Raw genomic sequence first — 26,059 nt, 5'->3', positions numbered from 1 at the left:
CTTTATTATCGTAGCCTAAAATACGGCGCATCTGGCAATACTAAGTTTTGAGATGATTATCTTAGGTATGAAATTAAACAAGAAAGTTCGATAGGTATGTATTTATTGCAAGTATCGAGGTATTTACAAGGAGCCAATTTATAACCAAAAAAATCACTGCAAACTGAAATCATTTTTTAATACCAAAATTCAGAATTATAGTAGAAACACATTCACAGCATAGTTCACTCTGTGAGTTTATTTTTCGAATGTCATGTAATGCACAAATTTCAAGTTCTCACTCGCCATTTTAACTTTTTGTGTCATGTCATGTTAAAAGTACGATTTTAGTCCTTATTATAAAGGTGAATCGTACTTTTGACTTGACAGTTGACACATAGACCTAAAATGGCGCGTGAGTTCTTATTTTTACTTGCTAATAACAACGAAAGATCATAGATAGATGAAATATGTAAGTGCCTTTGTCGAAATCTATTTTCCAGTAAAATATCAGAACAGAAACAATAGCTTTTTGCGAGTTATGACGCCGTTTCAAGCATCCGAGAAGTTTCGCTTCAATATGTAAAAAAAAATCGAAAACTAATCAATGATTAATCTTTTCGTACACGTTTTCGTGTGGTGCTGCAAATGTGTTTCTACCATTATTTTAAATCAGTAAATACACGTACATTTATTCCACACAGGATTTGCTTACATTAATCTATCAATTACTTCCAAAACTTCGTAAATACATGTAATTACTAATTATTATTATTGATTATGCTACAAAATAAATTTGGAATAAAAAAAAATTAAACTAAATAAATAGGACTTTTTTTTTCTAAATTCATGTTTCCTTTTAAGGAACACATACATTTCATTTTGAATTATTACCTACTCTATGGAAAAAACAAATATAAGTCCAGCGAGGCAATAGCAACTACAGTACGCGACAAAATAATCGACCTTTAGAAGGAGATAGCGGATTTGTAGAGCAATTGTCTCTGTCGTTGAGACCGACAAAACGTCATATAGGTATGAGTGACAGTGGCAACGCTCTACAAAGTCGAAATGTCATTATAAAGGCCGATGTACATTATTTTCTGCCGCGTACTGTACCGGGAAAATGCACTCAATCTAATTCTCTTCATAACTAATTTTAAATCCTAAAATAGGTTTTTTTTAAACTAAATTTACGATATGTATGAAAAAATCATATGTTAACATTATTATTATAATAATATAAAAAAAATCGAATACATCTTTAAAAAATTCTAAAAGGCTTGGTTAAAAATCCTAATCAGGATTAGAAATACGAGTAGGTATGATTAGTTTAGTATTATAGTTGATTTCAGGTAGAAAGAGAAGGCAAGATGATACTTTGAAAAGGATTTATGTAGGGCACTATTCTTTCATACCGCACGGGAAATGAAAGGTTGACTGATGAAGAAATCACGCGGCAGCTTAAACACCCACTTTCATCGCGCCATTTCGAACCACCAAATAAATCGATAAATCACCCACTGCGCAAGTTCAAGGTCAGAGGTCTATGGCCAGTAACCAGTTAGATTCCATACCTTCCCGATTCACCTATTTCTAATTCTAATTAGGATTCCTAAATTACGATTAGTGTAAATAACTTCGATAAATTTGACGTCCGTCAACTCATCTTGTGGAATTATTTATCGAAAGTAAACAAGCCTTTTAACTAAACCCACGATATGTATAAAAAAGTAATTTACATAAAAGACTAAAAATAACTCCTTTTTTTTTAATTTGGCCACAATCAAAATCAGAGAGAGTAAAAATATGTCATTAGATACATATTTAATAACATTATTTCAGTGTCTTTAATAAATATTGCACTTATTTAATTGTTTTTTTCCACTTTATTGATACTTTACTTACTAATGGCCGAAATTAATATTCACTCTATCTATATTCTGTCATAAAGTTACTCAGCAACGGTGTTTTTTTTGTCAAAAATTGTATGGTCTTTTTTGACAGATAACAACGTTGCTAAGCAACTTATCGGCGGATTACAGATAGACTGATCAATTCAGCCGGAAATTGTTAACAGTTTTTTGACATATTTTTACAATAATCACTTTTTGAAGCGAAACTTCTTAACTAATTTTTAGGATGGCGAGACAGTGCTTTTTGATTTTGTATACAATAATATATTGCGTAAGAAGCTTCGCTTCTGTCTAGTGGCAGACGACACCTTGCGGCTTTTTATATTGAAAATAAATTATCCAATGTTTCATCAACACACAAAAATATACATGAAATTGACATTTTCATCATATAAAATTAGTTTTTTTATATATAGGAGATAGGTGGAAAATATTGACTAGGGGTACATGTCTAATGGGAGCTGCAATATTTTCTACAGGGTGGCAATTTTAGGTGTCAGTAGGTATTATTAGTATACAACGAAAAGAATAAGTAACACTACAGAAATTGTCTTAAAAATATAATTAGGTATAATGCATTTTAAGAACTTAATTGCCATTTTAGCTCTATGTCTGTCATATCATAAGTAGGGTCGTCCCGCCCCCCCCCCCCGGTCCCTACGGATACGGTACGGAGTCCCCTTAGAATAAGAACTAAAATAGTACTTTTGACATGACAGTTGACACATAGAGCAAAAATGGCGAGTGAGATCTCAAAATGTACGCACTATAGGTACTCGTACTTTAATAACAAATGAGTTCTTGAGTGATTATTAGTTCACTAGAATAATGAGAATTTTGTATGGCAAGTTATAGTTTATTGTTAGTTTTACACGTTGGTGGTAAATCGGTTAAAAAAACTAGACTAACGGCTGAAATTATACTCTATCCGCTCAAAAAATTTGTATAGCGCTCTCTCTATTACGAAATCCTATACAAATGATAGAGACAAAAATTTCAGTGGGCGCTAACCATTTTGAGTCACCAACCAAATTATGTTTTTTAATTTCATTTTGAATGTTTCTGAAAACATGTTTGTGATTGGTTGGTTACTCAAAATGGTTAACGCCCGCTAAGATTTTTGTCTCTATCACTCTTTGTATGGGATTACGTGACAGAGAGAGCTGATTACAGATAGATAATTTTGGCCGTAAGTTGACAAGATTAAGGGCGGTGGGCGTCACGTTACGTATGCAAAGTATGTTTCCGCCTTTAAATATCTGTGTCTTTATGTTAGGTTAGGTGTTAGAATAAAAATAATCGTGAGCAGTACGATGCGTAAAAAATTACTTCTCACGCGCCATTTTAACTTTGTGTCAAATTTCATGTCAAAAGTACGGTTCACCTTCAAAATAAGGACTAAAATCGTACTTTTGACATGAAATTTGACACATAAAGTTAAATGGCGCGTGAGAAGTAATTTTGTACGGACTATACAATTATAATAATAGTGTCTTTTATAACCTATCGAAATAATAATAAAAGCAGTCTATTATGAATATCACTTAAGATATGGCATCTACGATATCATGCTTTTACAAACGGTATAACTTCACGAAAATATAAAACTACCCGCATTTTTTATTTTCTACTAAGATTTAGCCTTTGACTGCGATCTCATCTGGTCGTCACGTCACGGTCGTACGTGACGTTGCCGTATTATGGTAGCGGGCTAGCTTTGAAGGGGTTAACCAGATTCTACTTGACATAGTTTTTTTTTTTTAAAGAATATTAGCCATTTAAATGACTAATATTCCCCTTTCCTCTCCAACTAAGCGTCAGGCTTGTGCTAGGAGTAGGTACGACAATAGTGCAACGGGCGGCGTTTGAACCGTCCACCTTTCGGTTTTCAGTCCACTCCTTTACCCGTTGAGCTATTGAGGCTCTAAAGCTGCTCTAGTTTTGAAATGCTAAATCGCTTGGCAGCACGATGCCGTGTAGAAACCAACGGGGTATGGGTTTAATAAAAACTTTCATACCCTTTCCAGGTTAGCCCGCTTCCATCTTAGACTGTATCATCACATACAGGGGCGTGCAGGTCATAGAGGCATAAATGCTCTGCTTACCCCAGTTGTAATAGCTCATTGCATATTTTTTATTTTGACCTGCCAATAAACAAGTTCCTAGCTAACTAATACCTACCCTGGCTTCAAACCTGTGCACGCCACTGATCACATACCACCAGGTGAGTCAAGCAGGCAATCTTTGTCGACAGGATAGTGTTTGTGGGATAACAAGTTTTATATTTTCGTGAACTTCACACTTATTTATACTAAAAAAAAAAGGATTACAACCATTTTCACCCTTCCTTACGATATGTTCAGCCTTAATAACTCTACCGATTTGTAATAATGCAAGTAATAACATGGTTTTTAGTATTAAATAGTTGTTAACGATAGTACAATTCTTAGGATGAGATCTATAGAGCGCACTTTGACTTTGCTCAGACTTAAGAGAGTTAAAACGAGACAGAGCTATTTCTCTCACATAAATCGTTTTAACTCAATCTTAAGTCTGAGCAAGGTCAAAGTGCGCTCTATCTCAGAATTATTAGATCAGACGCATAATTATAGAGTGGAGCGGGACACATAAATTCACTGATAGTTACAATCTGCAAAATATACAACGCTAGTTTTAGTACACGAATAGGTGACTGACTGACTGACTGATCTATCAACGCACAGCTCAAACTACAGGACGGATCGGGCTGAAATTTGGCATGCGGATAGCTATTATCACGTAGGCATCCGCTAAGAAAGGATTTTTGAAAATGCAACACCTAAGGGGGTGAATTAGGTTTGAAATTTGTGTAGTCCACGCGGACGAAGTCGCGAGCATAAGCTAGTAGGCGACTGGTTAAGCGACTTTGATCCAAATTTACTTTTTATTAAAAAAAATACATTTTGACAGAATATAAAATATTCTTTTAAGTTTTTTACAATTGAAAAGTCGTTTCTTGAATTTTTATACTAACATGAATTTTTTGACGAAAATTATTTTATAGTTAGGTACGTATGTTTATAATATTTACAACTTTTAACTTTTTTTAAAAATAATTTAGCTGCCCTCTAAAATCTAAATATACTCGTCATGACCGAATTGAGTTATTTTGTCTTTTTAACCGCACAAATATATAATAATATCGGCCTGTTTCATATACAAAAGAATTGTAGAACCATTGTAATAGGCTATTTCTGACAGTTGTCAAAAATGTTGTAAAATTCTGCAAACATGACATTGAAGTAAACTAAAAGCCAATACAGTGCGACAAGGTTCTTTTGTTGTTTGAATAGTAGACTATTCATATTCAAGCCTTTGTTTTCCATTGTTTGCGAATTTGGGTTAGTTTACAGGTCTTAAAGGTATTATTAGTGTACGTCCAATCACTACCCATAGTGTGTTTTTCCTCAATCACGTCGCAACAGAACAACAGATAGACGAAATTTTCTGCATGGGTCTAGTTAAAGACCTGGAGAGTGACATAGGCTATTTTTAATCTCGGAAAATCAAAGAGTTTTTACGGTATACTTAAAAAACTAAATCCACGCGGACAAAATCGCGGGCATCAGCTAGTTCCTAATATGTAAAATGTCAAAAGAGGCATATTAAAATGGATCTACAGTCGTTGTCTCGGTCTTTCAACGGTGCTTTATATAAGCAATTAATACATCTATCCTTGTCTAACTCTTACATGACATATTTTGCCAGGAACATTTTTTCATCTCTTGATATTTTTGGAAGCCTAGTTCAAACAGTAATCCACACTTTTGCGTGTCTCTTTGAAATAGTATAAGTACCGCAAATTGCTAATGCGCGTGACCGCCATTTTAGTGACGTCAGCACTAGACTGAAGTTTGGAGCTGATGGTATATTTTTATTTCGGTTGACGTCAAAATGACGTCATATCAATGTTAATGAGGGTTCCAGCGCAATAGCAATCTGCAGGAATTATACCTATGGATAGAGCTCTCCTAAAACCTACTTGAAGCAAATACCTAGTTATCGCTGTCGCACTTCAACTAACGAATTAGAGCGAGAGGTCGAAAACCAGTGCTCCAACCTCTCGATATCTATAAATAGTAGTCTGTACAAAATGACTTTCACGCGCCATTTTAACTCTATGGGTCAACTGTCATGTCAAAAGTACGGTTCGCCTTCAAAATTGGACTTAAATCGTACTTTTGACATGACATTTGACACAAAAAGTTAAGATGGCGCGTGAGGAGTTAAATTTTACGCGTTATAAGTATTTGCTTCAAATATTTATTAGGAGCGCGAGCGAAATCCACCATTAATATACATTAATGGTCTCATTATACATTTATGTGAGCCTTCTTAAGCCATAGCTTTATGTTTAAATAAAAATATGAGAAAGGGATAATTGCTGCCTCACTTAGGGTTGCCAACTATACTGTTCTAAACAGTATTATACTGTTTTTCACTAAATTATACTTTTTACTGTTGAACAAAAATGAAGTATACAAAATACTGTTTTCAGCATCAAAATGCAAACACATTACTATGTGTTATACTTACACGCTGACATAAATTTGTTTTATTTAGTCATAGGGCGCTCACTGCTCAGTGACTGAGCAACACCACTGAGTTTCTGAACGAATCTGTCAATGTAAAATATTCAAGTATTTAATTTAATTTAATTTAAAATAACTTTATTGTCATTTAAAATAACTTTGTTGTTTTTTTTTTTAATGTCAGTATTTTATTTATAAATACTGACTTATATATTATAAATAATGACTGAAATCATTTTATAAATAAATCAAATACTGTTCAGTTTTCTAAAATACTGTTTAATATTCTTCAGAGACTTGAAGATACTTTATTTCTTGTAAAAAAAATTGGCAACCCTATGTGGCACTTTGCCACATTTCTGACTACTTTCTCACTCTTTCGATTCACTGTCTCAAAAATAAAACTTCTGCGCAGGTACATCTACTACAACTACTAACCAAAACATTTTATGGAATAAAGAAATCAATAGGAAAGTATACCACTATCTCACCTAATCACCATCGTTTTCTCACACTAGTAACACATTTTCAATGTCATCATCTCTTTCTAACACACTAGTTCATAGTATCGCTGTCTCGCTCTATCGTAGCCTCGTGGCTGTGCACATGACCGCAAAGCATGTGCCTACCTATACATATTAGGTACAGTACGCGGCAGAAAAAAATGTACATCGACCTATAGAAGGAGATAGCGGATTTGTAGAGCATTGTCTCTGTCTTTCAGACCGACAAAACGTCATATATAGGTGTTGTCTCACTGTGTCTGCCACTTTTTTTAGGGTTCCGTACCTCAAAAGGAAAAACGGAACCCTTATATGATCACTTTGTTGTCTGTCTGTCTGTCAAGAAACCTACAGGGTACTTCCCGTTGACCTAGAATCATGAAATTTGGCAGGTAGGTAGATCTTATAGCTGACATTTGGGAAAAAATCTGAAAACCGTGAATTTAGGCTTAGGTCACAGAAAAAAAATTAAATTGTGGTCATGAACTAATAATTAGTATTTTCAACTTTCGAAGTGAGTGACTATATCAAGTGGGGTATCATATGAAAGTTCTTCACCTGTACATTCTAAAACAGATTTTTATTTATTTTTATGCATCCTAGTTTTTGAATTATCGTGCAATATGTCGAAAAAATACGACTGTAGTACGGAACCCTCATTGCGCGAGCCTGACTCGCACTTGGCCGGTTATTGATTAGTTGTTATACTGATTTTGTGCCCTAATCAAGTTAATATTACAGTTAGGTTATTGTAAAGAGTAAACCTCACGATAAGCCTCTACGTGTGTGATCATTATCTGCGCGCAAGTTTAACATTCAAATAACTAATCCAAAAATAGCCTTATAATGCCCAGCTTTTCTGTCTGACTTTTAAATTCACTTCTGGTATCTCTTTTATAGGTATGAGTGACAGAGACAACGCTCTACAAAGCTGAAATGCCATTCTAAAGGCCAATGTACATTACTTTCTGCCGCGTACTATATAAGTATTGAATACACATTAAATTATACTACCTATTGACTTTTATATGAGCTGGTCCTTAAGACAAAATTATTATTTTTGTCTCTTTCTAACACACTAGCTCACCGTATCGCCATCTCGCTTTATCGCAGCCTCGAGGCTATAGCGGTGCTTATGACCGCAAAGTAACACGCTAAGAATTTTAAAATATCTATTGACTTTTATGTGAGCTGGGTACTTTGACAATTTTTAATATTTCATTGGTGAAATAATATTGGAAGAAAATACGACTTTTTCACCCTAGTAACAATTTTTCAATCTCACTGTCCCTTTCTAACACACTAGTTCACCGTATCGCCGTATCGCTCTATCGCAGCCTCGATGCTATAGCGGTGCTTATGACCGCATAGTAACAAGCAAATTTTAAAATCTATTGACTTTTATGTGAGCTGGGTACTTTGTCAATTTTTTAATATTTCACTGGCGAAATAATATTGGAAGAAAAGACGCCTTTTTTCGCCCTAGTAACACTTTTTCACTCTCACTGTCCCTTTCTAACACACTAGTTCACCGTATCGCCGTATCGCTCTATCGCAGCCTCGATGCTATAGCGGTGCTTATGACCGCAAAGTAACACGCTAACAGCCGTACTCAGAGTCGCTTAATCGTTACTTAAGTTAAAACGAGACAGAGCTATGTCTCTCACATAAGTGTAACTATTAGCGACTCTGAGTACGGCTGTGAGAATTTTAAAATATCTATTGACTTTTATGTGAGCTGGGTACTTTGACAATTTTTTTAATATTTCCACTGGTGAAATAATATTGGAAGAAAAGACGCCTTTTTTCGCCCTAGTAACACTTTTTCACAGTCACTGTCTCTTTCTAACACACTAGTTCACCGTATCGCCATCTCGCTTTATCGAAGCTATAGCGGTGCTTATAACCGCAAAGTAACACGCTAACAGCCGTACTCAGAGTCGTTTAATCGTTACTTAAGTTAAAACGAGACAGAGCTATATCTCTCACATAAGTGTAACTATTAGCGACTCTGAGTACGGCTGTGAGAATTTTAAAATATCTATTGACTTTTATGTGAGCTGGGTACTTTGACAATTTTTTTAATATTTCCACTGGTGAAATAATATTGGAAGAAAATACGACTTTTTCACCCTAGTAACACTTTTTCACAATCACTGTCCCTTTCTAACACACTAGTTCACTGTATCGCCGTATCGCTCTATCGCAGCCGCGAGGCTATAGCGGTGGCCATGATCGCAAAGTACGCGCATAGCATGGTGCTAAGAAGGGGGGAACACTCCCCCATGCCTCGTACCGCCGCGCCTACCATGTATGCTATGGATAGGATTAGTCCATGTGCTGTGCATCTGTGGGAAAGAGATAAAAAATATTTTTTAGGATCATGCAATGTTTTTTTTTTATAAACAATATTAACCAAGTTAATTGCTGACTAATATTCCCCTTTCCCCTCAAATTAAACGTAAAGCTTGTGCTAGGAGTAGGTACGACAATAGTGCAACGGGTGGGATTTGAACCGGCGACCTTTCGGTTTTCAGTCCGCTTCTTTGACCGTTGAGCTGTCGAGGCTCTTTTATGTAGTCAACTTGTGATCCGCCCGATTGGTGTAGCCTTCACGATACCAGCTCTGTGCTTAGTATGTTGAGAGAGATAGCAGTAAGATATACTCGCCTTGAGGAAGCAGGATAGGTGTCAATGGTCGAAGACCTCCTCCACGATGTATAGCGCTGTCTCGCTCTGCGCGAAGGATATAGGCGAGACAGCAGAATACTCACCTCAAGTGAGCGGGGTGAGCGGGATTAGTGTAGCCTTCAAGATGTATAGCGCCATCTCGCTCCGCGCTAAGTATATAGAGAGAGACAGCAGTATACTCGCCTCAAGTGAGCGGGATAGGTGTCAATGATCTTGACTCCTACGCCGAAGAATATCACGATGATGACTAGTCCGTACACAGCCTCCACGATGTATAGCGCCATCTCGCTCTGCGCGAAGTATATAGAGGGAGACAGCAAGATCAGCAACGCGCATATTGCCACTGGAAACAGAATTGGGTATTTGACTACATCACAAATAAATTATTTCTCAGTGATTATTAAATAGAGGGTCTTCCAAAATACGTAAAATCCACGTCCTTTGTTAGCTTTAAGTGTAATAATCATTTTAATTTATCGATTAAACTAAAAAAGTACATCATTATGATGTGACGTCACATTCCAGTATTTCATAGAATATCGCATACTAAGCGCGCGTTTTGACGTTTGATAAAAAGTTACTGATTTGACTAGTTGTCAAATACAGAATTAAACGGTGAAATAGCAACTTATACCAGGTAGGTAAGGCTCATTTTTTTGTTATGTGGCTCGAGATAATATACAGTGTTTTTAACAAGTATGGGGAAATCCAAAACCATAGGGGATTACAGGGAAACTGTCTTCTGTCTGTCTTTCTTTTTTTTTTTTTTTGATTAGAATACCTGTGGCACGCTTGGTGTGCAGACTGCGCGGCACGAGGCACGGCGCGGCGAGCAGCGCGGCGTGCGCGGCCAGCGTGCGCTCGGCGAGCCGGCCGCGCACCGCCCAGCGCAGGTCGGCGTGCCGCGCGCACGCGCCGCGCATGCCGCGCACCGTCGTGCCCGTCAGCACGCAGTCCGCGTGCAGCTCGCGCCCCACCTCCATGTCCGTGTCGATGATGCTGCACACACAATGCGAGATCACTTCTCGCGAAACCCACATACAACAATGGGCACCAACATTACGCAATACGCACGCTCACAGAGAATTCAAACTCAAGAGTACGCATATACAAGGTTTTAGACCTTGTCCAGAAGGAGCGAATTCGCCGCGAAACGTTTCGCACGAATTAATTCGCGCGTTACCGTGATACTAGGCGCCAATACATCGCGCCAACAAGCATCGCGCGAATTCAAAATACGCGCGTAAATCGCGTGCACTACGCCAGACTCTCGACTCGCGCGTGATTCGCGCGTAATGCGCGCGAGTCGAGATACTAGGTACGCCTTGTTGCGCCCAGTTAACGCGCGAACTCCAGAGCGAATACACGTATCCAGGGAAATGGAGCGCCAAAATTTTGATACGGGCTCGCGCGTAGGTACGCTCTTTCTGGGCAAAACGGTCGCGCGTGATACGCACGAGAGAATCGCGGCGAATACGCTCCTTCTGGACAAGCTCTTAGATGAAAAAAATGTCGACGGAGGACAACCCACCACCTCCCATAGCCCCACCAACGGTTATATGGGCTGAAACGCGGGAGGGCGCCCGTTCGGTACTTGCTCGGTGGCTCTTTCCCGGGGCGCCTTGACTCCCTACAAGTTCTTTTTATCCTTTCCTTGTCCCTTTTTGTCTTTCTCCCCTTTCTGGGGCAGACGTACACAAAAACGCAGATCCCCGCGTGCCCCGCGGTCCGGATCCTTCCTCAAACACCCACTGGTCCATAATCACGGTCCGAGCTGTTCCGCCTCTTGTGCCAGTTACTCCCGTAGCTTGCCGAAGTTTTCCGCCGAAGCAACGAGGTCCTGGTAGTAAACCGGACCCTCTTCCTCGCGAACGATCCCGTCCAGCAGGGCGCACCGGAGGACCTCATACAGTGCACACTCCCACAAGACGTGGTGGAGGTCCTCCTCCGCCAGTCCGCACAAGCATGCAAAGTTGGCGGAGGACAGGGGAGAATGCTTTGTTGTGATTGGTGGACTCAAAAAACACGTAATCAAGACAATGTGCGGAAGGAGGGTACCGAACGGGCGTGGGCCGACTTTTATGCAAAGCAACTGCCTAAGCTTGCCGATGGCGGGTGTCTCAAACGCGACTCCCACGTTCTCGAGCGTCTCGTAGTTTGACAAGTAATTATTGTTAACCAGAAAAACACCGAAAACAGCTCTAAAACTCCAAAACTGGTACTAAAACAGCCAAAACTGGTACTAAAACAACCAAAATGGAACTAAAACAGCCTAAACTGGTACTAAAACAGCCAAAACTGGTACTAAAACACCCAAAACTGGTTCTGAACACCCAAAATAGCTAAAAAATTACACTTACTTGCAATTAACAAACACGGAGGCCCGGAAGGCGGTATACGACGTCTTGATGTTCGTAAGCGCCGCGTTCACAAACGTGCAATTCACAAACTGCACATGCGACATGAGTATGTCACGGAAGGTGCAGTTCCGGAACGTCACGTCGATATAGTCAACGTTCTCGAGCGTCTCGTTGTAGGAAACGTTGTCGAATGTGGTATTCGTTATCGTTTTCTTCGCAGCGTCGTATTGCTCGTTGTCTATTAACGTTACAGCGTATGGCACGTAGAGAGATAGGTAGCACTGGGGAAGAAAATAACTTCTTAATATTAATCTAAATATATAAAAGGAAAAGGTGACTGACTGACTGACGGACTGATCTGCACAGCTCAAAGTACTGGGCGGATCGGACTGAAATTTGGCATGCAGATAGCTATTATGACATAGGCATCCGCTAAGAAAAGATTTTTGAAAATTCAACTCCTAAGGGTGTTAAATAGGGGTTTGAAATTTGTGTAGTCCACGCAGAAGAAGTCGCGAGCATAATTATATAGTCCATACTAATATTATAAATACGAAAGTGTGTCTGTCCGTCTGTCTGTCTGTCTGAAAGCTGTTCACGGTTCAACGGTTTAACCGATTTTGATGAAATTTGGTACACACAGCTTATATCCCGAGGAAGGACATCTTTTTATCCCGGAAAATCAAAGAGTTCCCACGGGCTATTTAAAAAGCCTAAGGGCGGTTTCAGACTAGCGTATTTTTTGCGCCTATACGGTCGTTTCAGCATACGCGCTTACACGCGCGTTACATACGCGCTTCAAAAAACCGGACGCGCGTATACGGGCATATTTCGGCGTGTTCGCTCGAACCGGTCGCTGGCCCGGTGGCAGTGGCGTGCAGCTGATAGAGGCATAAACGCACTGCTTACCCTCGTTGTAATAAATCAATGCTTATTTTTCATTAAAACCTGCCGGAAAATAAGTTCATACCTAAATGCATACCCTGGCTTGAAATCCTGTGCACGCCACTGCCCGGTGGGTGGTGGTCTCTCGCGGCTCGCGCTTATACGAGCTTAGAAGCGCATCAAAGCTCGTACGAGTTGAGCGTGTGCCAAAAGGCGCGCCTACATGCGCTTCCAAAAACGAGTTCATACGCGCGTATTTATTTATTTATTTATTTTATTTATTTAATATCTTATTAGAACGGCAGTGCCACTTACACTACTAACTAGGTTTAGGTTTAAAGACGTTTATTCTCATAAAGACAAAGTCACTTACATGAGAACTTAATTCTAAGAATAAAGTTTACAAATATTCGCCACTAGCTGATTCCTGCGATTTCGTCCGCGTGGATTTACGTTTTTTAAAATCCCGCGGGAACTCTTTGATTTTTCGGGATTGTTGTCGTTGCTTGGTACCTACAATATGAATTCACTATGAACACTTTCTGAATCTTGATAACTCAGGGGGGCAGTAACCCTGCAGCATCAGGATTAAGGAGTTGAATCCAGAATTTTTTATGTGACCACGACGTAAACTTTTTTTGTTGATTTAAAAAAAAAATTGCAAATCCGCCCAGAAACCTCGAAAAAATCGATGTAGAAAATAGAACCACCTCCTTTTTGACAGTCGGTTAAAAACCGATGACCTTGAAATATTTACGGAACAATCTTTAAAATATCCCCTTTCTAACAAAAAAAGAATGAATGAAATCGGACTACGCGTTAATGAATTACAACTCAGTATACATTTTAACTTTCGTCCCCTCTCCTACGGGAACCATGCTGAATTTCGGGATAAAAAGTATCCTATATTCTTCCTCATAGTATGGCCTCAAATCGTACCAAGTTTCATTGGAATCCATTCAGTAGTTTCAGCGTGATGCGCGGCCGTGATACAGACAGACAGACAGACAGACAGACAAAAATGAAAAAAATTACAGTTTTGGGTTCAGTATCGATTATAGAGTGCCCTCGAAAAAAAAAATTCAAAAAATCTTCAATGTACAGAATTTGACCTGTTACAGTTTTATTATAAGTATTGATGATTTAGGTACTCATTCAATGCATTTGTCGAAGTGATTCGCATTACTCATAATGTGAGCAGCTAATTCAGTTTTAAATGCATTGAATGAGTGTACATTTTTTATGTGTGCAGATATTTGGTTATAAAGTTTAGCTCCTTCATAGGTAAGGGTTTTTCTGCCATAATTTGTTCTAGTTTTGGGTAGGATAAGGTAACTGGCTCGACGAGTTTTAGTTTTAATTTTTGTAAATGTGATATTTGTGTGGATTGTTTTATTTATAGTTTTCCTAACAAAAAAAACTAGATGATTAATAATAAATTTAAATACAAATAAAGGTACATTAAATTTTAGACAAGCGTATAAAACGCTAGTCTGAAAATGCCCTAAATCCACGCGGACGAAGTCGCGGGCATCATCTAGTTATAAATAATTTTTGATTTCATTTCTTTTCTTGATGATGGATGATGACTTGCCTGTATAGCCACAACGAACAGCAGCATGCCGGCCAAAGACAGGGTAGTGTGTCTGTACGCGCTCGAAAACAGCTGGAAGAACGCCTGCCAGAACTGAAACGATTTTTTTTTTTTTAATTTTGGTACATAAAAAAATGGAGAGAGCTATGTGCGGAGTTTCTCTACGTGATCGAATGACAAATGAGGAGATCCGTAGGGAGAACTAGATTAACCGACATAGCTCAACGGGTTGCGAAGCTGAAGTGGCAATGGGCAGGGCACATAGTTCGTACAACCGATAGACGTTGGGGTCCCAAGGTGCTGGAATGGCGACCTCGCACCGGAAGTCGCAGGGTTGGAAGACCCCCACTAGGTGAACGGACGACATCAGACGAGTGGCAGGGAGCCGCTGGATGGCGGCGGCGCAAGCTGTGGCGTTTGGAAGTCCCTACAAGAGACCTATGTCCAGCAGTAGACGTCTATTGGTTGATGATGATGATATTTAAGAGTGTTGGTTTTATAGTTACTGTAAAATATACTTGTTTTGGGGTGGTGTTAAAATTCCCTTTTCTTGACTTCAATGCTCTTATATCTTTCTGATGTACGGAACCCTAAAAATACATACGGATGGCTCTAGTGAGCTTTGGGTCAACCCTCCACCTCCCATGGCCCCACCAACCTCTCGGTTATATGGGCCGAATCGCGGGAGGGCGCCCCGTTCGGTACTTGCTCTTGGCATTTTCCCGGGGCACCTTCTTGACTAACTACAAATTATTTTGTCTCTTCCTTGTCTCTTATGCTCACTCTCCCCCCTTGGGGGCTAGACGTCACTAAAACAGCTGTGATCTCCGCTGCTGCTCCTCCATGGTGGCTCTAGTGAGCTATGAGCTCAAAGGTACCAACCATTTTAACACTGTGCCTGACGTGGTGCAGCGCAGGCGGGCGTCTCTTGCCCGGCAGAGACAGCTCGCCGAGCCGGTAGTCTGCGTCGCCCGGCAGAGTCGCCGCGCGACCACACAGTCGCGTCTGGTTGCCATTGTGTATACTCTGAAACAAAAATACACGGTCAAGGGAAACATCGTGAGCAGTGGCGTGCACAGAGTTTAAAGTCAGGGTATGCATTAGTTGGTAGGAACCTGTTTACTAGCAGGTCACAATGAAAATATGCATTGATCTGTTACAACTGGGGTAAGCAGTGCATGTATGCTTCTATGACCTGCACGCCACTGATCGTGAGGTAACCTGCATGCCTAAGAGTTCTCTATTCTCAAAGGTGTGAGAAGTCTACCAATCCGCACATTGCCAGCGTGGTAGACTATGGCCAAAGCCCTTCTCTCTGAGAGGAGACCCGTGCGATGGGTTCATCATGATGATGATGATGATGATGAAAATAAAAATCCGAATCGATTCTTAGATTCCATGCCCGGCTAGGACATGACACTTAAACTCCACAATAAACACGCTCAACAGACAATACACATGTTACACACGCTCCACACACGCGCAACAATTGCTCTATACACGCGGCACACACGCGCAACCTTCGCCCAACTAACGCGCAACACACGCGCCACACATGCGCAACAAACGCGCAACACACGTGCAACACACGCACAACATTCGCTTATTATGCGCACAACACACGCGCCACACACGCGCAACACATGTGCTACATTCGCTCAACACGCGCGCCACACATGCACAACATTCGCTCACACGCGCCACAAACGCGCAACAACTAAGCGTCAAACGTACCTGATACACCATCATGGCGTCCACCTCTCGGCCAACGTCGAGTAAGTAGCGAGGGGACTCGGGCGTCCATATTAGGCTTATGAGAGACGCGATTATAGGCAGTGTGCATAATAGGAGATATCTGCAACAAAAAATATAAAAGTACTAGACGATGTAGTAGACTAGTATAGTATATAATATGATATAATATAGTATGAATGAGGTCGATGAACTTTGTCAGCCCTAGCACAGACTACGGTCTATTTGGGCTGCAAACTGCCAACACCAGTCTCGGCTTTTTATCTAGTGCTTTGGTCTAAAAGTGTGGTGTAAATTGTTCACTTTTCGTTTTGTCTAAATAAAAATAAATAAAAATAAATATAAATAAATAAAAATAAATACATGTCCGCGACTTCGTCCGCGTGGATTTAGGTTTTTGAAATCCCGTGGGAACTCTTCAATTTTCCGGGATAAAAAGCCTATGTAAGCTACCCCGGGATGTAAGCTACCTCTGTACCAAATTTCATCAAAATCGGTTAAACTGTTGGGCCGTGAAAAAGCTAGCAGACAGACAGACAGACACACTTTCGCATTTATAATATTAGTATGGATTACAAGTTGCATTTTGCACCTTTCGGCGTATTTAGTGTTAGCTTATTGAAGTTAGTTTAATAAATTAGACAATGGTACTGATTCTGAGCACAACCAAATTTTAGAGTATTCGCATCCTCTTCTTACTAATGTAATATGAAAAGGACAGATGCAGTTTGACAGTTTTAAATTTAATTTTTAGATGGTAAAACCCGTGATTTTAGCGCACAGTCGCGAGCCTACTGGTTAAATTCCAGATTAGATTGGTAGTAGATTAATAATTTTAAATCGTTGTAAATAATTTATTTTTTAATTTTAAGTATAATTGTTAATAGGTATAAGATAGATTAGAGTGCACTGTCGCATTAGGACTACCCTGTAAGGACAGTGCACATTATGGTATATTAATAAATAATAATAATAAATTTGTAGCTTGCACTAAAATTTAGTCTTTAAATGTATAGATATAGGTATTATTTTTCGTCTTTAGTGGTGGTAGTATTCAGAGCCATCTATGAGAATTTTATCGAACGCTGCCTGGAAACTTCCTCATAGTAAATTAAGCTTTTGCTTCCTTGGATAATAAGTCTATTACTCACCTATGCCAAGCACTAAAATGTTCTTTGTTCTCGATGAGCGCCTCCGGCCCAGTGCTGGGCAGGATGGCCTGCGCCAGTCCAGCGGACAGCAGGATACCAGCGCCCATACTGGCCGGGAGAGTGGCGAGCAGCGCCGTGCGATAGGGCCGCGCCGCCACTTCCGCCGCGTACGTGAACCCCGTGGATATGATGCCCCCGGAGCCGATGGCTGAACAGAATCTGATGAACAAGGGGGATATATCATCAGCCAGGAAGAGAAAGGTAACCCATATTCCCCCACAAAACCCATATTCCCCCACAAAACCCATATTCCCCCACAAAACCCATATCTCTACAAAATCCATATTCCCCTACAAAAACCATATTCCCCCACAAAACCCATATTCCCCCACAAAACCCATATCTCTACAAAATCCATGTTCCCCTACAAAACCCATATTCCCCCACAAAACCCATATCCCCCACAAAACCCATATCCCCCACAAAACCCATATTCCCCCACAAAACCCATATTCCCCCACAAAACCCATATCCCTCACAAAATCCATATTCCCCCACAAAACCCATATTCCCCCACAAAACCCATATTCCCCCACAAAACCCATTTCACCACCAACGGTCGACCTATATCCGTTTGCAAGTACCAGGCTTTCATAAATATACGATTGGATTTGACTCGCTCCAGCAATACACGGGGCTGCAATGGCTTGTATAGTACGGTATAATAACATTGTAAATTGAAAAATTAAACAGAGCAACCGCCGAGTTTCTTGCTGGTTCTTCTCGGTAGGAACGGCATTCCGAACTATTCATAAGCACTTTTATAAAGTTTACATGAATAAAAAACATTCTATTCTATTCTATTCTACAGAAGAGTTCCATTAGTGCAATGATTTTTTCCGCGTATATGAAACTCGTAGAGATGATGCCCCCGAAACCGATGGCTGAAGAAAATCTGATCATCAGCCTGGAAGCCAGTACTTCCTGTACATGAAGCCCCCGCACTGTACCCGTAGTACAAGATTTTACGTCTCACCAAACGAAACCAAATTCGAGAGTCGAAATACTTCCGCGTTACAGTAAAATGGACCTAAACAGCCTTGAATTGAAGTCAAATATTCAATGGCACTGATTTTAATTTCGCAATGTTTCCGCTTGGAGCGCTGGCTGTAGAAGTGTAGACAAACTTGAGCTTTAAAACAAGGCATTTAAGATCCAGTTTACTGTAACGCGGAAGTATTTCGACTCTCGAATTTGGTTTGGTTTGGTGAGACGTAAAATCTTGTACTATGGGTACTGATGGCAGACCGGAAGCGGCACACTGACTGACAAAACAAAAATGAAAACAAGCCGGGATTAAGATACAAGTACCAGGCAATCATAAACACAAGAGAGTTAGCATAATAGCTGTTCAACAGAACTTGATTGTGGTCTGGAACAGTGGCGTGCACAGGGTTTGAAGCTAGGGTAGGCATTATTTAGGGGAACCTGTTTACTGGTAGGTCATAATGTAAAATTTTCATTGAGCTATTACAACTGGGGTAAGCAGTGCATTTATGCCTCTATGACCTGCACGCCACTGGTCTGGAAGTACCAGGCTGATATAGTATAGGAGAGTTTAAAGGCAGTGACTCTTACATAAAGGGGTTGAGTGAACTTTGAGGTCCAACGATCGGAGTACCAGGCTGCCATAAACGAAAGGTAGTGTAAGCATCGTGTGTTAAGGTTTTTTTTTTTTTTTTTTTTCGTTCGGGGAGGAGGAAAATCCTCATGGATGCCTCCGGCATGCCCGACTCCACAATGGCCTACGGACTAAAAACCTCCTCCCCCCCCTCCGCTCTATCTTTCAGGTAAAACCTTTGCATTGCATCTGAAAGATGGCTGTCTTAAGAGCCCTCGCCCACGGCGACTTTTTGTAGCGATGCTGTCGCGCGTTTACTAAACGCACGCCAGCATCACTACTAACGCGTGTTAGTCGCATTTGCAACGTGCTACTGCATCGCGACTGTATCGATGCAAACGGAGCATCAGAACTCTTATATGCGCTGACAAACTATGCTTTTGTTCTGCTTCTTTTAAATGACTGGTTTATATTCTGTAATCACTGTATATTTTATTTTGTTTTTAACTACGACATGGAAATCCTTATTTTATTTTATCTGATTGAGTAATGTTTAAATTTATGATTTCGTAAATGTAATGAACTAGAAAAAAAAATTTGATGTAATTGTAATATTCTTTAACCATTTGCACACCAGGATCTGGTAGAATGTGTCAGGCAACTCAACTGATGTAACACCTACATGTACCCACATTCCAGCGAATAAACGTTTATTTATTTATTTATTATTATTTATCAGTGCAACATTTTTTCTCGTTTGCATCGACACAGAAGCGCGACAATATCGCGTTTGCATCGCGACTGAATCTGAGACCGTGGGCGAGGGCACACAGCTAGCGACCGCTTCGCGACTGTATCGATGCGGACGCGCGACAGCATCGCTACTGTATCGCTACAAAAAGTCGCCGTGGGCGAGGGCTTTAAAGAGTTTAGGTGCTATCTTTTTGTGTTAAGGTGTGTGCACACTGACCTGGCCATCATGAAGGTGCCGTAGGTGGGCATGAAGGCGGCGATGGTGGCGAACACCGCGTTGACGGCGAGCGCGGAGTGCAGCGCGCGTCGCCGCCCGCCGCGCTCCGCGAGCGCGCCCCAGCCCACCCCGCCCAGCGACCAGCCCATTATTGTGATTAGAACTGGGGGTGAAAAAAATATTTTTTATGGTAAAAAATTGGCAGCCAGTGGGGACAGCCGACGGAAGTGTCTGTCTGTTAAAAAATAAAAACCAGCCAAGTGCGAGTCAGGCTCGCGCAACGAGGGTTCCGTACTACAGTCGTATTTTTTCGACATTTTGCAGGATAATTCAAAAACTATGATGCATAAAAATAAATAAAAATCTGTTTTAGAATGCACAGGTGAAGACCTTTCATATGATATGACAAATATTCCCCTTTCCTCTCCAACTAAGCGTCAAGCTTGTGCTAGGAGTAGAGTAGGTACGACAATAGTGCAACGGGCGGGGTTTGAACCGTCGACCTTTCGGTTAATTGAAAATACAATTATTATTAGTTCATGACCACAATTTAATTTTTTTGTGTGATCTAACCCTAAATTCACGGTTTTCATATTTTCCCCAAATATCAAGTATAAGACCTACCTACCTGCCAAATTTCATGATTCTAGGTCAACGGGAAGTACCCTGTAGGTTTCTTGACAGACAGACAGACAGACAACTACGGAACCCTAAAAAACCTTTATTTTGTGATATTTCACGATATATTGCAAATAAAACATCTGACTGACGCTAGAGTTTAACGAACGTTCCGTATGTAGGCCACTCAAAGTCAATGCCGCGTCGTAGGCGGAGCATTGACCCGCCATACATTGCGGGTTTAAAAAATACTAAATCACTAAAACTACAAAACGAGGCAAATGGTTATTGGTATTGAATTGTGTTTAGGTAGTATAACAGTAACGCTAAGTTTTTGCTAGCGTTCTGGTTACACCATGTATAATGCATTGCCAAAGCATGCATTATATGACTGTGTCAGACCTGGGCGCGTTTGGAACCCTCGTAGCTTTAGTTTTAAGTTTGCGTAATAATTATCACCACTATATCTTACAAATCCAACAACTGACTATCAAAAAGAGTAATTTATTACCTATTTCGAATAAATCATTTGACTTTGAGTCATTCTGCATAGTGGTGAGCGCTTGCCAGAATTTGTACGACATTTTATAGTTTAAGTCCCGCAAATTGCTATTGCGCTGGAACAATGTCTCATTAACATCGAAATGACGACATTTTGCCGTCATTTGACGTATCATAAGTAAAAATGTACCATCAGCTCGAAACTTCAGTCTAGTGCTGACGTCACTAAAATGGCGACCACGCGCATTAGGGGGCGTCCATAAATAACGTGAGGTGGTTTTTTTTGAATTTTCCCCCCCCCCCCCTCACCCCTGGTGAGATGTCGTGCCGAGACCCCCCCTCTCTCCAACGTAAGAAACCCTCGACATCAAGAAACCGTTGACTCGACCCCGTCCCCCCCTTAAACATCTCACGTAATTTTTGGACGCCCCATTAGCAATTTGCATGACTTATAGCAAAAAGTTTATGCCATGTTCAGTGGTTATCACTCACCCAGCCAGTTCTTCTCGTGCGGCAGTATACACAGTTCGATTTCCGCGGATGGCAACACGAAGGCGATGGAGGCGAGCTCTAGTGAGGCTCCCGCCACGGCCAGGCAGACTGCCACGTACACTTTGAGCTGGGCTAAACCACATCCAGCCTGAAATAGTTCAAACAAATCGCATCAAAATCGGTCCAGTAAAGGGGTATGAAGCTGTGGTAGCCTAGTGATCGGAGGTCGGGGGTTCGATCACGGGCACGCAACCTCACCTCACGCATATCACTTGCTTACGGTGAAGGAAAACATCGTGGGGAAACCTGCATGCCTGAGAGTTCTCCATAATGTTCTCAAAGGTGTGTGAAGTCTACCAATCCGCACATGGCCAGCGTGGTAGACTATAGCCAAAACCCTTCTGAGAGGAGACCCGTGCTCTGTAGTGAGCCGGCGATGGGTTGATCATGATGATGATGAGGATGATGAAAAAAAAAGGTCGATGTACATTACTTTCTGCCGCGTACTGTAGTACTATAGTTACCTGTCGTAATGCATCCTCGTGGAACTGCTCCAGCACGCTGGAGTCGTTGTAGTCCAGGAGTTCACCACTCTCGTTACTCTCTGCGTTCTCTTGAGGCGCGTTCCCCATGTTCCCCGCGTTGCCGGGGTCACCCGAAGCTTCCGTGCCTGACATGAGAAAAACATTTTATACAGGACTAGGTGGATTTAGTTTTTACTTTTTAGGGTTTTGTACCTCGAAAGGAAAAATGGAACCCTTATAGGATCACTTTGTTGTCTGTCTGTCGGTCTGTCAAGAAACCTACAGGGTACTTCCCGTTGACCTACAATCATGAAATTTGGCAGATAAGTAGATCTTATAGCAGACATTCGGGGAAAAATCTGAAAACCGTGAATTTGGGGTTACATCACACAAAAAAAATTAAATTGTGGTCATGAACTAATAATTAGTATTTTCAATTTTCCAAGTAAGATAACTGTGCATTCTAAAACAGATTTTTATTTATTTTATGCATCATAGTTTTTGATGTATCGTGCAAAATGTCGAAAAAACACGATTGTAGTAGGGAACACTCGTTGCGCGAGCCTGACTCGCACTTGACCAGTTTTTTTATTTTGATTTTTTAAAAATAGTATATGTACCCGGCACATTGTGTTTTCCCTCGTTGTAAGTCATGCTGTAGGATCTGGAGAGGGATCCGAAGCTGCCAAGCTTGGACGAGGTCTCAGAGTCGGAGCGCGTACGCACGAGGCACGCCTGTTCCTCCATTCTGTGGCCAGCTTATCACTACTATATTGCGATACATCTGAAAACAAAACATATCTATCTAATTGAAACTTACAAAATACTAAATAATTATTTATAACTAGCTGCCTTGGCGAACTTCATACCGCCTAACAGTCGATTGTATATTTTAAAAAAATTCTCTCCGCAAGAACCATCCTCGTACTTCAAGGAATATTATAAAAAAAGAATAAGCGAAATCGGTTCAGCTGTTCTCGAGATTTGCGATGAGCAACACATTTAGTGATGCATTTTTATATTATAGATGTTCCAAATTTTGAGGCAATTCTAGATTAAGGAGACATGATATGAAGCTACAATATCAATTGGCATCGTCAAATCCATTAAAACACTTTCTGATCAACAGAGTTGTTCACATATGGAATAAATTGCCTAAGGATGTGGTTATGTCAAGTTCTGTTAACCAGTTCAAGATTAGATTGGACAAACATTTGGAAAACTCGAAGCACTTCTGATATAGACGCATCAGAGAAAGCTGCTTAATCTATTTAAAAAAAATTATTCAATTTTATAACTAACAATATAATTAACCTAATAACCTTATTTAATTTTAACCTTAACCTAAATAACTATGAGTAAGTAGTTCTTCATACTTTGACCTTACATAGGTTTCACTTAATAGCTATAAGTATTAGCTAATTAATAGCATCCTGCTGGAAACAAACTAGATATGTTGCTTTCATGTAACATATGATATAACTCATACACTATGCTACAATACAAATACAAATATTTTATTAACTCTTGCATTATCATCTATACTATCCATACTAATATTATAAATGCAAAAGTGTGTCGGTCTGTCTGTCTGTCTGCTAGCTTTTCACATCCCAACTGTTAAACCAATTAAGACGAAATTTGGTACAGAGATAGCACAGATCCTAGAACAGACGAGATTATTATTTATCCAGGAAAATCCGTATTTATCCTGGAAATGCGGTAGGATTTTTTGAAAACCAAATCCATGCTGCCAAAATCACAGGCATCAGCTAGTATTCCATATCACTGTCATGATCAACCCATCACAGGCTCACTAAACAGCACGGGTCTCTTCTCAGTAAGAGAAGCGTTTGGCCATAGTCCACTACGCTGGCCAAGTGCGGATTGGCAGACAATCGGTCAAAACAAATCAAATCAAATCGGACAATCTGCCAAAAGATTGGTAATCTGTATATTATTATTGTAATATACAGATAATGTTATTGCTAGGCTTAAGACACATTTAGCAGAATTCTTTGTTCTAAATTCCATTACAATGTGCCAAAATACCGAAATGTTAGGAGAGGATACAGCATGACCAAAACACTGCTGAAAATTTCCAAATTTTTCTGCTCAAATCACTCCATTTTTGTCCCTAGCCTATACATAAATATTTGCTACTTAACACCTTTGTATAGTGACAATTAAATTATTATAAGAGAGGTTTACTTTACAAACATTTATAACATTTGGGCAAGCAAAGTAAGCATAAGCTAGAAATAAAAAAAAGTATAAGTAAACCACAAAAAGTATTGTACATAGAACTAGAATAGCACGACTTTAAGTATTTACATTAGTATTTTACGCCAAAACAACAACAAACTGGTCTAGAACACTGATAACTTATCTATAAATAAACCAAAATACAACATATCAATAGTTTCATGCACAGTGTGGATTGTGAATAAAATAATAATTTCTTATCACCAATAAAGTTGAACGACTCTTAGACAAAGCAAAAACAAAATAACTTACGTTTAACTGAAATATTGATACAATATCATCAACAGCAAGGCATTAAACGTTAAATATCATTTTAATTTTGACCTATTCACGCAAAATCATAACATCACAGACCAATAAATAACATAAATGATCAAACTAAACAAACATGCGAGAAAAATTTCAACACCAGACAAAAGCAAGGTACCAGCACGGTACCAGAGACCAGAGACCCAGAGACTAACTTTTTCACAGGAAAGGAAGTGACAGTTAATAATAGTTTTAATTAATTTTGTAAAGCCGTATTCACACGTATTACAAAAATTTAAAAAAGGTCTTTTTATTGTCATGAAACTCGTAAAATAGTATTAAAAATATGATCACGAATGTTATTTTTTTTAATAGTAGGTAAATTTTTTCTGTATCGTATAAGCATGGTTCAGGAAATAAAATACTACATAAATAGCATTAAACTTACAATTTTCAAGCGTAAAGCAATGGAGTTTGGATGTTACACGTCTTATTTCTTAAACTCTCATTATGCACACTGAAAGCCACATTACACCAGTATTTATTCAGAAAATTTGTACAAATTACATTGTGATTATTTATTGCTCGTGATATGTGCAAATTTAAAAATAATATTGAGCTGTTTAGAACCTGCTGCACATCACACACATCTCGATTTTAGTTGGGAAAAACTAAAAAGTAAATAAGAACACCGTTTCACCAATAAATGTATTGAAAAACACTTTGATTACAAATTTTCACGAGTACTATTACTCAATTTTGCAATCCTAAAAACATTAGTAGGTAATTAAACACTGCGCAGCGTAACACTTTAATATTCAACTATTATAATATTATCGTTTATTCACTAATGTTAGTTACTACTATTTTTTCTATCTTGATTTAGTAATGTTAAAAGCTTATGCCACTAAGAACTGCAGTCGTTACCAGTTAGTTAATAAAATAAAATTAAGTCTATTTATAGAAATAAGAAGTCTACAATTCATCACGCTTATCACTAAGTGCTACGTTTAGAACTGCGAAGTTTAAGGTCAAAAAAGGATAGAATAACAAAACGAGTAATTGTGGGAACGAGAGGTGTATAGTAACCCACGGTGGCATGACAAGCGTGTACAATACAGAACCATGATACATCTTCAGATTGATCCTAAGATATTTTTTTAAAGACCTACGTAATGAACTTTGTTCTGCTTGTAAGAGAAGAAATTGGAAACTCGTATATTATATTCTACTAATAAAATATTCAATAAGGATTAAAAACCTTGTTGTAGGTAACTATAATATGTTGTTATAGTTTATAAGATATAATTTCAATTATTAGGTATTGTGTACTTGGCTTAAGGTAAAGTTCGAAAATAACAGCCGTATTTATTTTAATAAGTATTGGATGGCATACTGCATAGTTAGAAAATTAAAA

General features: G+C 39.5%; 1 protein-coding gene across 5 annotated transcripts; it reads right to left on the bottom strand.

The window, feature by feature from the left end:
- Positions 1-86: 86 nt before the first annotated feature.
- On the bottom strand, positions 87-25,684 carry LOC117994569 (synaptic vesicle glycoprotein 2C-like). 5 transcript variants are annotated; one of them, XR_011238286.1, is made up of 14 exons: positions 25,091-25,684; positions 22,749-22,912; positions 22,129-22,274; positions 21,605-21,752; positions 19,994-20,156; positions 17,403-17,621; positions 16,234-16,354; positions 15,382-15,525; positions 14,500-14,592; positions 12,021-12,301; positions 10,442-10,659; positions 9,844-10,003; positions 8,716-9,317; positions 87-8,167 (listed from the first exon to the last, which is right to left on the bottom strand). XR_011238286.1 is itself a non-coding variant. In XM_069507943.1 (14 exons), exons 2-13 carry the CDS (start codon positions 22,873-22,875, stop codon positions 9,170-9,172), a joined length of 1,968 nt encoding a protein of 655 aa, XP_069364044.1. In that variant the 5' UTR covers positions 22,876-22,912; positions 25,091-25,684; the 3' UTR covers positions 87-8,809; positions 9,131-9,169. The 5 variants fall into 5 exon arrangements, 4 of the variants coding, with proteins under 4 accessions (XP_069364044.1, XP_034838394.1, XP_069364043.1 ...); XM_069507943.1 differs by having other exon boundaries at positions 87-8,809; positions 9,131-9,317; XM_034982503.2 differs by having other exon boundaries at positions 87-9,317.
- Between the last annotated feature and the right edge of the window lie 375 nt (positions 25,685-26,059).

Source organism: Maniola hyperantus, chromosome 27, assembly GCF_902806685.2.
Source record: "Maniola hyperantus chromosome 27, iAphHyp1.2, whole genome shotgun sequence".
NCBI lineage: Eukaryota > Metazoa > Arthropoda > Insecta > Lepidoptera > Nymphalidae > Maniola > Maniola hyperantus.
Note: the sequence above shows the minus strand (reverse complement) of the source record. Positions and strands in the feature narration are given on the sequence as shown.

Coding starts and splice junctions, on each gene's coding strand:
- LOC117994569 (XM_034982503.2), bottom strand. CDS start 22,875: ATGGAGGAACAGGCGTGCCTCGTGCGTACGCGCTCCGACTCTGAGACC. Junction 21,753..22,128: donor ACGAGGATGCATTACGACAG/GTAACTATAGTA, acceptor GAACTATTTCAG/GCTGGATGTGGTTTAGCCCA. Junction 16,355..17,402: donor CATTTTAGTGCTTGGCATAG/GTGAGTAATAGA, acceptor TTTTTGTTGCAG/ATATCTCCTATTATGCACAC.